Source organism: Podarcis muralis, chromosome 13 (assembly GCF_964188315.1).
Source record: "Podarcis muralis chromosome 13, rPodMur119.hap1.1, whole genome shotgun sequence".
Classification (NCBI taxonomy): Eukaryota; Metazoa; Chordata; class Lepidosauria; order Squamata; family Lacertidae; genus Podarcis; species Podarcis muralis.
Genome location: NC_135667.1, coordinates 6,075,637 through 6,091,898, shown reverse-complemented (window position 1 = coordinate 6,091,898; position 16,262 = coordinate 6,075,637). Strand labels below are relative to the sequence as shown.

The 16,262-nt window shown below is 49.0% G+C and overlaps 1 protein-coding gene across 1 annotated transcript in view; it reads right to left on the bottom strand.

Moving 5' to 3' along the window:
- Positions 1 to 15,617, bottom strand: part of TGM1 (transglutaminase 1) — a 53,585-nt gene extending 37,968 nt beyond the window's left edge. The window contains exons 1-2 of the mRNA XM_028703552.2: positions 15,427 to 15,617; positions 1,016 to 1,231 (exon numbers count right to left, since the gene is read on the bottom strand). Coding sequence (XP_028559385.2) covers positions 1,016 to 1,226 — 211 coding nt within the window. The 5' untranslated portion in view covers positions 1,227 to 1,231; positions 15,427 to 15,617. The remainder of the gene's footprint in view (positions 1 to 1,015; positions 1,232 to 15,426) is intronic.
- Positions 15,618 to 16,262: the final 645 nt, after the last annotated feature.

The window sequence follows — 16,262 nt, the reverse complement described above, 5'->3', positions numbered from 1 at the left end:
CAACAACAGCGGCAAGAGTATTGTTAGCCCAGAAACGGAAACAAGAAGAAATCCCGACGAAAGAAGAATGGCAGACAAAATTAATGGACTACGCAGAATTAGATAAAATGACAGGAAGTATTCGAAACCTGCGGGACCAGAGATTCACAGAAGACTGGAAGAAATATACGAACTATTTGAAGAGCAACTGTAATCATCAAATTAAGCTAGTAGGACTACCAGAAGTTTTGTAAGGAAAAATATATGAAACGTTGCAAAGCACAGAAAGGATAGAGATATTAGTTATGAGGTTTAAATGTAATAGTGGAGGTAAGAAATGTAATTGGAAGACTGGAGAAATACCAACTAAAGAACAATGGCAAGAGAAGTTGATGAACTATGCAGAACTGGCAAAAATGACAGAAAGACTAAGAGAAAAAGACAACAGAGACTTTGAAAAAGATTGGGAACCATTCACATTATATTTGCAGAAACAAAGAAAGGCAATAGACTTGATGGCAGGATTTAAATAAACATCCACATTATTAGCACCAGAAAATGTTTGGAAGATAGTGAAATAAGATGATGTATTTAATTTTAATTTTATGTTTTTAAGGTTTGATGTTATGTTATTCATAACTTTCTCTGTTGAACGATAGCAAAGCGGGTGAAAATAGAAACAAACCAGAAATGTAAGTTTGGGGAAGTTTTGGAGGGGAGGGAGGAATATATAGTAAATGTTAAGAATTTGAGATGTATGTAAGGAATGAAAATGAAAAATGAATAAAAATCTTGTAAAAAAAAGAAAAGAAAAGTATATTAAGTGAATAGATTGGAAAATTTTCAGATGTGATTGATGGAAGTAAAAAAAAAATGGTATAAGATATGAAAGTATGTTGAATTATTGTTGAAAAATTAAGAAAAATTAATATGAAAAAAAAAATAAACATGTCTGCACACTCCGTACATCCTTCTGATTTCGCCCCGGCTCTCTCGCCTAGCAAGTGTCTCGCACACCCTCACCCAAGAAGCTCACCTCGGATGACAGGCTCTCGCCGTGCTCCTGGGACCTCCCCGGGCGAGGGACCCCAGTCGTCATCCCCCTGGCCTGAGCAGCAGGCGCAGCATTTGTGGAACCAATTCCTCTTCTTCCTCCTCGGCCCAGTCTCCGGCTGGTTGGGCTGCCGCACGCGGTAACTAACATTGGTCCATCGACCGGCGTCCCCTCGAGTATCTGCCACCGGCATCTTGTCTGCAGAGAAGGAAGAGAAGAAACAGTGAATGCAACGCCGTTTCCCGGCACTAGGGGCACTGTAGCTCCGGGGGGCAGAATTTCGAGTCTGTACTACAGTGGTACCTCGGGTTAAGAACTTAATTCGTTCCGGAGGTCCGCACTTAACCTGAAACTGTTCTTAACCTGAAGCACCACTTTAGCTAATGGGGCCTCCCGCTGCTGCCGCGCCGCCGGAGCACGATTTCTGTTCTCATCCTGAAGCAAAGTTCTTAACCTGAAGCACTATTTCTGGGTTAGCGGAGTCTGTAACCTGAAGTGTATGTAACCTGAAGCGTATGTAACCCGAGGTACCACTGTACATTGGTAGGATGCGGGTGGCGCTGTAGGTTAAACCACAGAGCCTAGGGCTTGCCGATCAGAAGGTTGGCGGTTCGAATCCCGCGACGGGGTGAGCTCCCGTTGCTCGGTCCCTGCTCCTGCCCACCTAGCAGTTCAAAAGCACACCAGTGCAAGCAGATAAATGGATACCACTCCGGCGGGAAGGTAAACGGCGTTTCCGTGCTCTGCTCTGGTTCGCCAGAAGCAGCTTAGTCATGCTGGCCACATGACCCGGAAGCTGTACGCCGGCTCCCTCAGACAATAAAGCGAGATGAGCGCTGCAACCCCAGAGTCAGCCACGACTGGACCCAACGGTCAGGGGTCCCTTTACCTTTTTTACTACAGTGGTACCTCAGGTTAAGTACTTAATTCGTTCCGGAGGTCCATTCTTAACCTGAAACTGTTCTTAACCTGAAGCACCACTTTAGCTAATGGGGTCTCCCGCTGCTGCTGCGCCACCGGAGCACAATTTCTGTTCTCATCCTGAAGCAAAGTTCTTAACCTGAGGTACTATTTCTGGGTTAGCGGAGTCTGTAACCTGAAGCGTCTGTAACCTGAAGCGTCTGTAACCCAAGGTACCACTGTACTCAGCTCTTTTTATTCATTCCAGACACAGATGCATTTTAGCAGCAGAAAAACCCGATTTCTCCCCAGCTGGGAGGCTGGCAACTGTGTGGGAAGCATGCAATGGGCATTCTGGAGAGTCATCGCATCCGTAGCTGACTACTAGGCCCCAGGACAGAGGAGAAGAAGAAGAGGAGTTTGGATTTGATATCTCGCTTTATCACTACCCGAAGGAGTCTCAAAGCGGCTAACAATCTCCTTTCCCTTCCTCCCCCACAACAAACACTCTGTGAGGTGAGTGGGGCTGAGAGACTTCAGAGAAGTGTGACTGGCCCAAGGTCACCCAGCAGCTGCATGTGGAGGAGCAGGGAAGCAAACCCAGTTCACCAGATTACATGTCTACCACTCTTAACCACTACACCACACTGGCTCTCAGAGGCTGGCACAGTACCTGGGACAGTAACCCAGTATCTCCTTCAGCGATGGTGGGTCTTCCTTACTATCTGATAGCACCTTGGCAGAGGCAGGACTTATTCTACAGAACCGCCATGTCAGCAGGGGGGGAAACCCACAGCTTCCCCCCAGATTTTCCCTTCCAAAACTAGAAAGGGGTGCCAAAACTCGCAATCAGAGTTCTCTTGGCAAATCTTTTTTTATTGATTTTCAATTTTTTTTAACAAATTGGTCACTAATGAAAACAAATTAAATCGAAACAAAATTAACGTTTTTTCCAAATCGGAACAAATTTAGCATCCCCCCCCCCCAAATCTGACTTCCCGCACGCCCTCCTAGATGGTTCCCCATCATATTCCCCAATTAATTCTAGTTTATCTTCAAACCTTACAGAACATCGCAACATCCATCCATCAGTTCCTGCACACATATTGAATTAACTTTTCCCGTTTCGACAGGCGAGGTCCCTTATCAGATGGTCAACCAAATCGTTAATTAATATTAATTAACAGAGAATAAAACTTCCTCCCATCTGCAGAAGAAACATAGCAGTCTTTTTGCAGTTTTGGAATCAGAGTTCCCCTTTGCTCCACCTGCAAAGACTCCCTCCCAGCTTAAACAACTCAGAAGTCCTGGCTTTCAAACTTCTAAGGCTCAGCCTGGGGGGGGGGGGAATCGGTTCTCATACCTTGAATGGAAGGCATGGAATTCCAGAATTCAACAGGGGGTGTTTCCCCCAATTTGCCACACCGCCTGTTGAATGTGGGACTGCCACGCCTCTGTCAAGAGCACAGGAACCGTGCCAGAAGCAAAAGGTGGCAACCACCCCAGGCTGCCACCAGCCGAAACCACAAAGCCTCGCTTTCCTCCTGGCAGCCAGGGAAACGGATTGGTACACAAATAAATTGAGTGAGAGTATGACTCCACTCTAAAGCCTCTTCCATCATCAAGCCCGGCTTCTTTCTACATTCTTATCCAGGGCTGGGACGCTGCTAAACACCAGCTCTGCCATTCATTTTTAAGCCACCTTTGTCACTTCCTGTGGGTGTTCTCCCCAGCCTCTGAAAACCTAGGATTATATGGCTAGAAGATGCTGCCCAGGTGAGAGTCATTTGAAGGGCCCATCCCTTCTTTAAAGCAATATTCCCCTCTGCGTTCCAATCTGCTCTCTTGGCTTTATTTCACAGCTTTCCCTTGCACGGTGATTGATCTCCAATCCAGGTGGATTTTAAAAATCAAAGATTTTTATTTTTTTTTAACAAATTGGATTTTTTTATTTAAATTGTTTTTTTAAAAAAATAAAATGCTTTTGGAGGAAAAATATTTCTATTTTTTAAAATAATATATATATATTAATTTCCATTTTATAGTATTTAAATAAACCTTATTATTAACTTTATTTCTTGCTCTTATGAGCTAATTGACTTCCCTCCCTCCTGTCTCGTGGTTTTCATAATTTATTTCTATGCTATAGTATTTGTGCCTCTTTCAATTTACATTTCACATTCTCTAATGATCCCAAATTTTAAATAGATGTAATGTTAATGAGTATTACCTTTTTATTATATCTATTTAAAAGTCTTGTTAATTCAACCTAGTGTAGTTCTATGTTTACAATTATCCTTCAAATATTGTACAAATTTACTCCAGTCTTTTTGGAAATCTTGATCACTCTGGTTTCAGATTTTCCCAGTCAGCTTCACCAATTCTGCATATTCTGTCATCATCTGCCATTCTTCTAAAGACAGTTTTCTATTTAAGTTACATTATAGTCCAAAGGTTATTCATCAGGAAATAAGGATTTGTTTCAAGTTTTTCATGTTTGCTAAAACTTAAGGTTGTTTCTTTTTAAAAAAATTGTTTAACCACATCAGTTAACAAACATGAACACATATGCTATAATGTTATTGTTTTAGTTAAATAAATTGTTTAAACTGTTATTAAGGAAATTATTATTTTTCTCCTTCCAATAAGGTGCAGCAGAAAAGTTGTTCAACTATAAACAGTTAATTTATCAAACCTCACAATAATTTCATAATGATCGGTCTATGCATTCGTAAGAGTATAACCAAATCTGTAATTTTTGAGATAACTGTAAATACTACTCTGAAAATTTATTATTCCGAAAATGAAACCTTCACCTGGTTGTAAATATTAAGATGATACCAGCAAGAATGAGTCTTTCTGTAAAAAAAAATGATTTAAATCAAGTCTTACTGACTAGTGATTTAAATTGTGATTTAAATCAAATCCACCCTGTCTCCGACTGTCATCCTTGACCACTGACCACTGGCTGGTGAAAGCCAGGCCACAGTCAGGCCATACATTTAAAAGCGCCCTTCACACCCCAAACTACAATTCCCAGAGTGGACAAACAATCAACCCCTCTTCACGGGAGATGACAAAACTGACGGCACTGAAAGAATATACAAATTTGAAGTCTTTCAAAGAAGACTGGGAACCTTTCCTAGTCTATATTAAAAGTTAATTCCCGTGCGTGAAGGCCACAACTGGGTTTGAAGTGCAAGAAAATAGCAGACGATATTAAGAAACACGCTGGAGAGGAGGAAATTAGAACCTTAAAATACAATCGTATGTAATTTGGGTTATGAAAATCGATGTTGGGTGAGTGGGAAGTGACTAGTTTGGTTGAACTGGAATATAATTTTAAACGTATTCCATATGGCAAAAAAAGAATAAAATATAATTATTTTAAAAATTCCTCTTCACAGGGAGCACTGGGAATTGTAGTTTTGCGAGGGGGTCTCCTGACAACTCTCGGCGCCAGCTCCCATAATTCTTTGAGGGAAGCCATGACTGTTTAAAGCGGTGTCACGGTGCTCTAAATATATGGTGTGTCTGTGGCCCCAGAGTCTATTGACACTGGAGATCCGCTGGTTCAAGCACAACGTTTGCCAACCTGGTGCCCTCCCGGTTTTTTTCCCCGGAGGGTTGCTGATGGGAGTTGTAGTGCAAAGCACTGGATTGGCAAAATTGGCGGCCCTCTAAACCATCTCTGGCCTCATTCTAATCTGCAAAAAACAACAACAGTTCCCGTCCCAGAGGATTCTGGAATCCAAGACCACGGTCTCCCTGTTCGATCTCAACCTGTTTTTTGGCAACCGGGCGCTTCCCCAGATGTTCTCAACTGCAACTTCCATCAGCTCCAGCCAGCAGGGATGCAGTTGGAAACATCTGGATGGGGACTAGGCTAGGCAAGGCCATCTTAAACATTCTGGGATGAGGATACCGGAAGGACAGACGTTCTCTTTTGACCGAGACCAGTCCCCGGACAGCCCTTGTGGCCATGCTGCCTGGGGTTGCTATAGATCATGGGTAGGCAAACGAAGGCCCGGGGGCCGGATCCGGCCCAATTGCCTTCTCAATCCGGCCCGTGGACGGTCGGGGAATCAGCGTGTTCTTACATGAGTAGAAGATGTGCTTTTATTTAAAATGCATCTCTGGGTTATTTGTAGGGCCTGCCTGGTGTTTTTACATGAGTAGACAATGTGCTTTTATTTAAAATGCATCTCTGGGTTATCTGTGGGGCAAAGGAATTGGTTCATTTTTTCCCTTCCCAAAATATAGTCCAGCCCCCCACAAGGTCTGAGGGACAGTGGACCGGCCCCCTGCTGAAAAAGTTTGCTGACCTCTGCTATAGACTAAAACAGGGGTCGGCAAGGCTTACCATGCCTGGGCCAGTTCACTGCCACGGAGCCCCCTCCGTGGACCGGATTCTGGCATCTGTGCAGCGCGTGGGGACTCGCCAAGCGGGCAGCTCAGTTTGGGGGCGGCTCGTGAGCCGGTAAAATGACCCCCGTGGGCTGCTTGTGGCCCATGGGCCTTGGGTTGCGGACCCCTGGACTAAAATATCTGGAGAGCACCAGGTTGGAGATGGCAGGATCCTGGCTTTATGAATCCCACGGGCCCTGGCTATAATGCTCACAGGATGTGGACACAGTGTACATTTAAAGCAGGCAACGCCCCTCCAAAGAAGCTTGGGAACTGTAGTTTATCTGCCACAGCGCTACAGTTCCCAGCAAACCACGGTTTCCAGAATTCTTTGGAGGGAGCAAGCGGCTTTGAAGGTGCTCAGTCACTGAGCTATGACCCTCTCTCCTTCTTCCACCTCATTTCCAAGAATGTGTCCAGGGGGAAACCCGAAATCTTGGCTGTGATGACCCGGACCCCCCGCCCCCAAAGAAAGCCAGACACCCTGGAATTTCCCTCCTTGAAATCCAGTGCCCAACCTCTTAATCCCTCGGGTTTTTGTTTTGTTTTCCAGGCTCCCTTCCCCTTTCCGCGTGCAAATATTTCCTGACTCAGCGGTGCTGTCCGGTGACTTTGGACACGAGGGCTCCCATCTCTGGATGTGGAAATCCGAGGGTCAAAAATAGGGCTGGGCAGGCGCCCGAGAACATACCAGGCGACCTCTGCCCGCCTGCCCTCTGCTCTAGCTGACATCACTCCAGATGTGGACAGATGTTTCAAAGCAGGAAGGGAGGGACGTCAGGAGTTGGGAAGAGGAGGCAGAAGGGCCTTTCGCCCAGCCGGGATGGCGAAAGAGAGAGAACAATTCAGAAACGCTTTCGTAAAGCTGGAATTGGCTCCATTCGAAGCCTTGGGTATTTCCCTGCCTGTCGAAAACAGGACTTTGGGAAGAGGCCGCAGCAAAGTGGAAGGGCGAAAGGTCCCTGTTGAAATCCCCGTTATCTCCAGGAAGGGCCTGTCTGAAATACTGCTCCCAAGAATAATAGCTTAGGGGGAAAGGTGGGCGATAAACCTCACAGGAACAACACGAACAGTTCTGAGTTGGGTGGGTCAACATCCAGAGGACCAGATAGCCAGGGGTGGTGACAGGCCTCTGCCTGAGGGCTTGGGGTGCTGCTGCCTGTCCGAGCACGCTATGCTTAGATAAGTCGGGCCATTGATCCACCCTGTCCTGTGCTGTCTACACAGACTGGTAGCAGCTCTTTACGGTTTCGGACAAGGTTTCTTTTGCGAGCCTTTCGTGGAGATGCCACCTGCGCAACACACGCCTTGCTTTTTATTGTCGCAAGCTGATCCTGCAACGAGTGCTGTTTTTACAAACCCACTCCTGCGGCGAGACTCCTTACGGGGTCCTCACTGCGAAATCACATTCACCTGTGCTATACCAGCTGCACTGGCTCCCGGTGGAGTACAGGATCAGGTTTAAGGTGCTGGTTTTTTCCCCTTTAAAGCCCTATATGGCCTAGGACCCTCGTACCTACGGGACCGCCTCTCCTGGTATGCCCCACAGAGGACCCTTACGGTCTGCAAATAATAACATCTTGGAGGTCCCTGGCCACAGGGTGGCCTCAACCAGAGCCAGGGCTTTTTCAGCTGTGGCCCCGATCTGGTGGAACGCTCTGTCACAAGAGACTAGGGCCCTGCGGGACTTGACATCTTTCTGCAGGGCCTGCAAGACAGAGCTGTTCCACCAGGCCTTTGGCCAGGGCACAGCCTGACTCCCTCCTTTGGCAATCTTCACAGAACTTTAGCCTAATGGTTGCCATCAATTTGAGTTGAATTAATTTTATAATGAAATGATTTTAGAATGTTGTACTATTTTATTGTTGTTAGCCGCCCTGAGCCCGGCTTCGGCTGAGGAGGGCGGGATATAAATAAAATTCATTATTATTATTATTATTTTGCACCCAGCGATCATGGATTTGTAGAGCTGGAAGGGACACCACGGGTCATCTAGTCTAGCTCCCTCCAATGCAAGAATATTTTGCCCATTGCTGGACTCGAACCCACGACCCTGAGGTTAAGAGTCTCTTGCTCTACCAGTGCGGGTCTGCCTTTCGCCACGGCTTTTTGACGCTGCACGGTCTATCCTTTTCTGAAAAATATCCACACACGGAAAGGTCAAGGCTTGGGTCTGGGTGGAATATTCCTGCCCCCCGAAATGGACTTTATTCATTCGTTTTAGACCTTTCTGCTCTTCCGTGCTGCCTTCAGGGCACCTGGCACAACCCCAGAGAAAAGCTAAAAATGATAAACCTGTTGACAATTAAAACCGCAGTTGGCTGTTAACGTAATGAGGCATCGTAAAACCTGCTGCTCAAGCGGCGTTAAAAAAGCAATATCCATAATGATTAAGCAAACAGCTTTACTCGCTTTGGAAAGTGTAAACACCGTAGACTGTTCCTGACGCCCAAAAGGCAACAGAGACGGCACTAAGGAAACATTCCAACCTTTCCCTCGTAGGCGCGTGTTAGTGGAACTCATAGCTGGGGTGCCACCACAAAGAAGGCCCCGCATCTGGGAGCCACCCACTTCCAAAGGTGGAAGCTCCTTTCCGGTGCTTTCCAGAGGTGGAAGCACCGGATTTCTGGGGGCTCACCTCCATCAACAGGCAGGTTCCTGAGAGAAATACAGCGTCCCCCAACCTGGTGCCCTCAAGATGGGGGTTGTGGTCCCTCTGGAGGTTGCACCATTTGGGGCAAGGCTGGATCAAGGATGCCTCACTCAAAACCAGCACAATGAGCCTGGGAGCAAGGGAGAAGGTGCCCTAGGTCCTTTAAGGACAGCACACGCAGGAATTTACATCTTTATCCTTGTTTGTTTCCATAGGGCTATTATCAGCTTCGCTGAGCGCAAGAGTAGCTTGCCCCAAGGAGCTTACAATCTGCTGGAACAAGCCAAAGGCCTAAAGAGTGGCTCACCTAGATGCCTCTGGGAAGCCCGTCAGCAGGACGGTGAGAGCAATAACCTGTTATTTCTGCTGCTCCGTGGTCAACGGCTAGTATTCAGAACCCTTTGTCCTCCGATCTGGGATAGCTGTCTAGGGCGGTAGCCTTATTTTCCATACGATGTGGCCAAATATTTCTCAAATGACGCCTTAGGCAGCATGGAACGTCCAGTTCACGCAACTGGGGGCAATGGGAGTGGATGGGGAAGGCTCAGAATTAATATACGGAGAGTGTCTGGAGTCTGGATCAGGCCAAAGGCCCATCGAGTCCGGCATCTCAACTGGTTCTTGGCTGAAATAAATAAATACGTATCCAGCATTCTGTCCTCGCAGCAGCCAGCCAGATCCCCATTCCTGAGTGCGCTCTCTCTCTCTCTCTCTCTCTCTCTCTCTCTCTCTCTCTCTCTGGCCAATCCTCTTTTCAAGCCCATCCGAGTGAGTGGCCATCACTGCGTCAAGTGGCAGTGAGTTCCGCAGCTAAACTGCTCTCCGGGCGAAGAAAGACTTTGCTTTGTGAGGCCCGATGATCCCAACATTCAGCTTTGCTGGATGTCTTCGAGTTTCGGCGTTGTGGGAGAACAGCTTTTCTCCGTTCTCCGCCGTGATTTTTACGCACCTCTCTCATTCCCTCCCGTCCCTTTTTCTCTAAACCTCCACTCAGCCGGCTGGGAACGCCGCTATCTTTAAGAGCTTGTTCCCATGACCACCAGTTAGCATGCTTGAAATACCTCTGCCTTGCACACATCCTGCCCAGGCCACTTTGGGTGACACCGCAGAGTCCTTGGCCGAAGGTTTCCTATGCCAACCTGAGAGCTAACAAACATTTTGTGGCAGCCTTGATGAACGTCGGCAGGGAAGAAATATTAACATCCTTATCTCCAAAGACGCATTTCGCAAGATATTAATTCAGAGACTCCCTAAGGTGCTGGGCTAGACTCTGTTTCAAGCACCTGGGAGTTGTTGTGGCAACCAAGCGCCCAATTGTGTCTGTGCCCTTCCTTGGAGGTTTTTAAGCACGGATGCTTTAGCTGAGATTCCTGCATCGCAGGGGGTGGACTAGATGAACCTAGGGGTCCCTTCCAACTATGGGGTGCATCAAGATGGAAGTCCGTTTAGCAGCAGCCCAGTGTTTGTCTTCTTCAACAAGGGCTGCGGCCCAGTGGCTAGGTAAAGGTAAAGGGACCCCTGACCATTAGGTCCAGTCGTGGCCGACTCTGGGGTTGTGGCGCTCATCTCGCTTTATTGGCCGAGGGAGCTGGCGCACAGCTTCCGGGTCATGTGGCCAGCAGGACTAAGCTGCTTCTGGCGAACCAGAGCAGTGCATGGAAACGCCGTTTACCTTCCCACCGGAGTGGTACCTATTTATCTACTTGCACTGGTGTGCTTTCGAACTGCTAGGTTGGCAGGAGCAGGGACCGAGCAACGGGAGCTCACCCCGTCGTGGGGATTCGAACCGCCGACCTTCTGATCGGCAAGTCCTAGGCTCTGTGGTTTAACCCACAGCGCCACCCGCATCCCTGGCTCAGTGGCTGGGCACCTGCAATTCCCCCTCTCTGCAGTCCTGCAGTGCTGCTGCCAGCCAGAACAGGCAGCACTGCCCTTAATGAATCCGTTTAGTTATAAGGCAGCTTCCCAATGTTCCCACCAAGCCCAGGAGTCTTAAGAGGTGGGGAGAAGGGCTGCTGCAGGTTGGGTTTCCCCTGCACGGGAAGAAAAGCACTCTGCCCATGCTCAAGGGCCCTCTTGCGCGCTGGGCGACATTCGGAGAATTAATTTCCTCTCTCATCCGGGTGGCTGAACAGGTGGACGTCCTCAGGGCCTGGAATGCAGGAAGCAGCTGAGGCGCGGCTGAGGCGAGGGACTTGCGTGTGCGTTGGGAGGACTGGAGACTTGGGAATATCCCTTCCCAGGAAAAAGTTGCTCATCTCCCAGGGTGCCCCACCCACCTGCTGGCCAGGTAGCCAATGGGGACGGGCTCCGTGCAGCTAATGAGGGTGCCAAGGTGTGCGAACGGTGAGGTTTGCCGGTTCAGCTGGATGGAGCAGGTGAAACTGACTTTCTGGTTGGGCCATTTGCTGTAATGAAGCAACAGCTAAACAAGCCCCGGGGCCAAAATTGGGAACCCAGGAGTCCCGGCTTGCAATCCTTTTCCCAACAGCAGGTGGAGGTTCGTAAAGAACTCCAGGGTCCTCGATCCACGTTTGCCATATCCCTCCCATCTCTCGCAAGGCCTTCGAACAAGGACAGACAGGCAGAAATCCAACAGGTGCAGCTGGGGAGGGAAAAAAAAATCTGCCTCTGTTGAACTTCCGCCTGCCACACAGGAGCCCTGCTAGAAGGGATGCCGGTCAAAGTGGTTCTCTTGCTTTTGGACTAAACTTTGAGGCCCCCTTCCAATAACTCTCCTTTTCTCTCAGGACAGAGGAACAGAAAGTGGAAGTCGACCAAGGAAATGCTCTGATCTCGTTTTCGTCTGGGTGCTGCCTTATTATTTTTTAAATATTATATTATAATATAGATAATAATAATAATTTTTTATTTATACCCCGCCCTTCTCGGTTCAGAAAACCGAGCTCAGGGCGGCTAACAACAAACTTAATTGATGCTACAAAAAAACAGCATAAGATATGGTATAAAGCGTGAATATTGACGGTTGGAGGAGCCCACACATCCACACACGCTGAAGAAATAAAGAAATAAACCCCGGCAGAGAAACAGGGCTGCAACTTCACCCAAGAAGAGAGCATTTCTGAGCGTGTACAGAGTACCGGTACGTTTCTTTCGACGCAGGGTATCACACCAGACAGAGAGGGCTTTTAGGCCAGAAACCGCAGCTTAGAAACTGCCCCATCTATTCAGCAATGAACCATTAAAAAATAATAATATGCAAGGAGCTTCCTGAAACTCAACATACTGCACCCCAAGAACTCAGGGGTTATCTGAGAGCCCCCTCCTCCAAAACGGCTTGTCCTCTTCCTCAGCACCCCCAAAACCCCTACACCACCAACTGAGTCAGATATCTAAACTAAAGCATCCACGGCAGATGGCAGGGGCGTCAACTCCAGGGGGGCCGGGGGGCGGGCACCCACAATTTTTTTGTTGTGGGTGCCCAGCCTCCCCCCTCCGCGGCCAGCTGGCTGCCACCGCCTTAATAATTTTTGTTGGCCTTTTCTGAACATTTTCCAGCTCTGTTTTCAGTTGAGGCAACCAGAACCCTACAGGGTGTTCCTGATGTTCTTATGCTGTGGATTTGTATTTGCTTTAGCTGTTCCCCTTCCAGATCTCTAGATCTTAAGGCTTGCATCAGCTCTCAGGCCCTCCTGTTGCTGGATTCCCTTTCCCTTTGCCGTGTAACCAGGGTGACGGGGCTGTGTCCCAGGGGTGCAGCGCCCGTCTTTCCGTGCAGAAGGTCCCACTAGGCTTAATCCCTGGAGGGCTGGGAGAGACCCTGATCTGAAACTCTGGAGAGCCACTGCTGCCACCCCGAGCAGGCAATGGTGGATCCCGATGATCTGACTCAGGACAGGGCAACATCCTACAGGGAACCAGGCAGAGGGCCTTCTCGGTGGTGGCACCTGCCCTGTGGAACGCCCTCCCACTAGATGTCAAAGAGAAGGACAACTACCAGACTTTTAGAAGACATCTGAAGGCAGCCCTGTTTAGGGAAGCTTTTAACGTTTAACAGACTACTGTATTTTAATACTTTGTTGGAAGCCGCCCAGAGTGTTATAATAATAATAATAATAATAATAATATTATTATTATTATTCCTAGGACCTTCTGAATGATTCGGCCCTGGTTTCTGGGATGTTGCTGCCTCCGAATCTCTCCAAACAGCCTCCGTTGCAAATCCAGTTCCAAAAACCCCTCTTCTTGAAGTATCCCATTATAAACAATACCCAAAATTACCAAAAACACCCCTTTGCCTGTTTTCGGGCCGCACTCCAGAACAGGGCAGAGTAAAAATTATAATTATCATCATCATCATACCTCACCCATCTGATTGGGTTGCCCCAGCCACTGCAGCGGCTTCCAACAGATAAAATAATAATAATAATAATAATAATAATAATAATAATAATAATAATAATATATTTATTTATTTATACCCCGCCTATCTGGCTGGGTTTCCCCAGCCACTCTGGGCAGCTTCCAACAAAATATTAAAATACAGTAACGCATCAAACATTAAAAGCTTCCCTAAACAGGGCTGCCTCCAGATGTCTTCTAAAAGTCTGGCAGTTGTTGTTCTCTTTGACATCTGGTGGGAGGGCGTTCCACAGGGTGGGATATAGATATAGAAACATAAACACAATAAAACACCACACATTTAAAAGCTTCCCTCTATAGGGCCCCTGTAAAGGAAATCCCCTGTTCAGTCGTGGAATAATCCCCAAATGCCGTGGGCAAGTCCCTCTCCATTTTGGCCAAACTCGCCTTGCAGGGCTGTCGTTGTGGAATCTTTGCAAAATGCGACGGTGTCCCCTTACCCGCCCTGCCCTGACTTACAGGACCAGAAAGAAATATCTATTTAAAAGAGAGAGAGAGGTGAGGGGGGAGCCCTGTTTTCAACCTTCAAAGCCCTCAGCTTCCCAATGTCTCCTCTGTCTCAAATTCCTCCAGCCGAGATTAGCAGCTCATTCATTTCCTTCGCCGCACCAACACCCGCAGCTCATCTGCATCGCCTGGCACCCTCTGCCCCTTGGCACCGCTGCCCTGCCCTTTTCCTAGCACCCATCAAGAGGGAGGCGCCCTCCCAAACAAGGCTCACCCGTCTCTAACAACTTGCAAATCCTCACCGGGGAATCACGGCCACCAAACCAGAACTGACATCATTCAACTGGGATGGAAGTCCTTAAGATCGAGTCAGATTCTCGCTCTATCCTGCCCTGTGTTGTCCACACGGGCCGGCAGCATCTTAGAAAAAGCTGAGCCCTTGATCTGCCCTCGAGACCCCTCCCCAAATCCCAACTCTGGCTCAAAGCCCCCTTCCCTATTGAAATGGGCGCCCACCTGTTTTCAAAACCAACTTACTGGATAACAAGGAGGGGGGGAATTCCTCTCAGTGGGGCGGTTGGATAAGATTGGATTCTAAACTTAATGGGCTTATGGGGTGTCCCTCATTAGAGAGGAATGCAAATTACAGTATTGCGCTTGTTTGGGGTGCGACCCACTGCCCATTCTGCTGAGTGGGACCAGAGACCTCTGTCCCAAAAGTCCTGATCTGAGCTGGTCATCTAACACATTTGGACCCCATCCCAGTTCCTCCCCACCCCCCAAAAAAACTCCCCAGCATTGCATCACTGGGAAAGTCACCTCTTCCAAACCCTCAAAATGTTTTCACTGCTCGACTCTCCAGCACCCACACCTCCCGGACATTAATTCTGCCCCCCACCCCGACATGAGACCCTCTTGAACCGTCTTCCATGCGCGCGCCCCACCTGCCTTACCAAAAACGCCCGTCTCTTTCCAGGCATTTTCTCCAACTCTTCTTCAGCTCCCCCCAAAACCTTCTCCACCCGCAGATTTCTCCGTTCGCACCTGTGACTGCCCTGTCCTCTCCTGTCCCGACTAGACCCCCCCCGTTCACCCCATCACTGATCTTCCAGGCCATCTCTCCCCCCTTAAAAAAAACCCCACATCTTTCAAATGAATGCTTAAGATCTAGAGACCTATCCCAACTTCTCCGGAGTTTTTAAAACGCGCAGGCACACTTTAGGTCTCTCTTTCGCCCTACTGACCTGCGGAACTCCCCGCGACGCGGACCAAGCACCCCCACAGCCCAACCACTCCTGGCACCAACACCCACACCGGCACTCTCGCCACCCCCCCAACCCCCCCCCCCCCCACAGCATGCGCAACAAAGTCCCTCTTCCCTCCACTGATCCCTGGACGCCCCTCCAGAGGGTCCATCACCCCTGGGGCTCCATCCGTGCCCCCTGGCACCCACACCCTTCCCGTGCCCCCTGGCGCGCCCTCCTTCCAAACTCTCGGCGAAGCCATCCTTTGCGCCCACCCGCGGTCCCCTGGGCGCCCCTTTGCGCATGGCCAGGGCGCGCTCTCCCCTTGGCACCGAGGGCGCACCCGGACTGGCACCCACCTGGCGCTCAGCAGCCGAGGTCGACCCGCTCCCGTCTGGCCTCTGCCTCTCCCCGGAGCTCTCTGAAGTGGAGAGGGCTCTGCCAGCGCCTGTCTTCTGTCAGGAGCGCGGGGTGGAGCCGCCTGGGTTGGGTGTCACAACTATGAGAAATATCCGGGGAGGGAAAGGCACCTCTTGCACCACGGGGGAAGAGGGAAGCGTCCTCTGCTCTGGGCATGTGGGGAGCTGGCACGGTGCCCACCAGGGTGAGTCAAGGGGGAGGCAAGCAGGAGGGGATGAACTGGCTGCCCCTGCTCTGGGTCTGCAAGGAGAAAGGGGTGTGTTTGTGGCGGGTACAAGGCTTCCCCAGAAATGCGCGCACGGCCCTCATCCATATTTTGCATCCTGCCTTTCCTCCACCAGCGGTTCTCAACCTGTGGGTCCCCAGATGTTGTTGGACTACAACTCCCATCATCCCTGAGCTCCGGCCTTGCTAGCTGGGGGTGATGGGAGTTGTAGTTCAACAACATCTGGGGACCCACAGGTTGAGAAAGGCTGCTCCAGGAAGTTAAAACCGTGCAGAGAAAAACTCAACGAGTTAAAAACATGTTGTTGCTTTTTTAAAAAAGCCACAAACGCAAATAGAATTAAAACAACATTTAAAAAACCCCCAAGTCTATCATGGATCTACAACGCATCTCCACCCTTCCCAAAAAATAATTTTGGGAAGTGTAGTTTGTTAAGGGTGCTGGGAATTGTAGCTCTGCGAGGGGTGGACTGCAGTTCGCAGGATTTCCAGTGTGTGGGTGTGGATTTGACTTCAGAGGCGAGTTCTGGCACTGAAGTCTCTCTTGTGT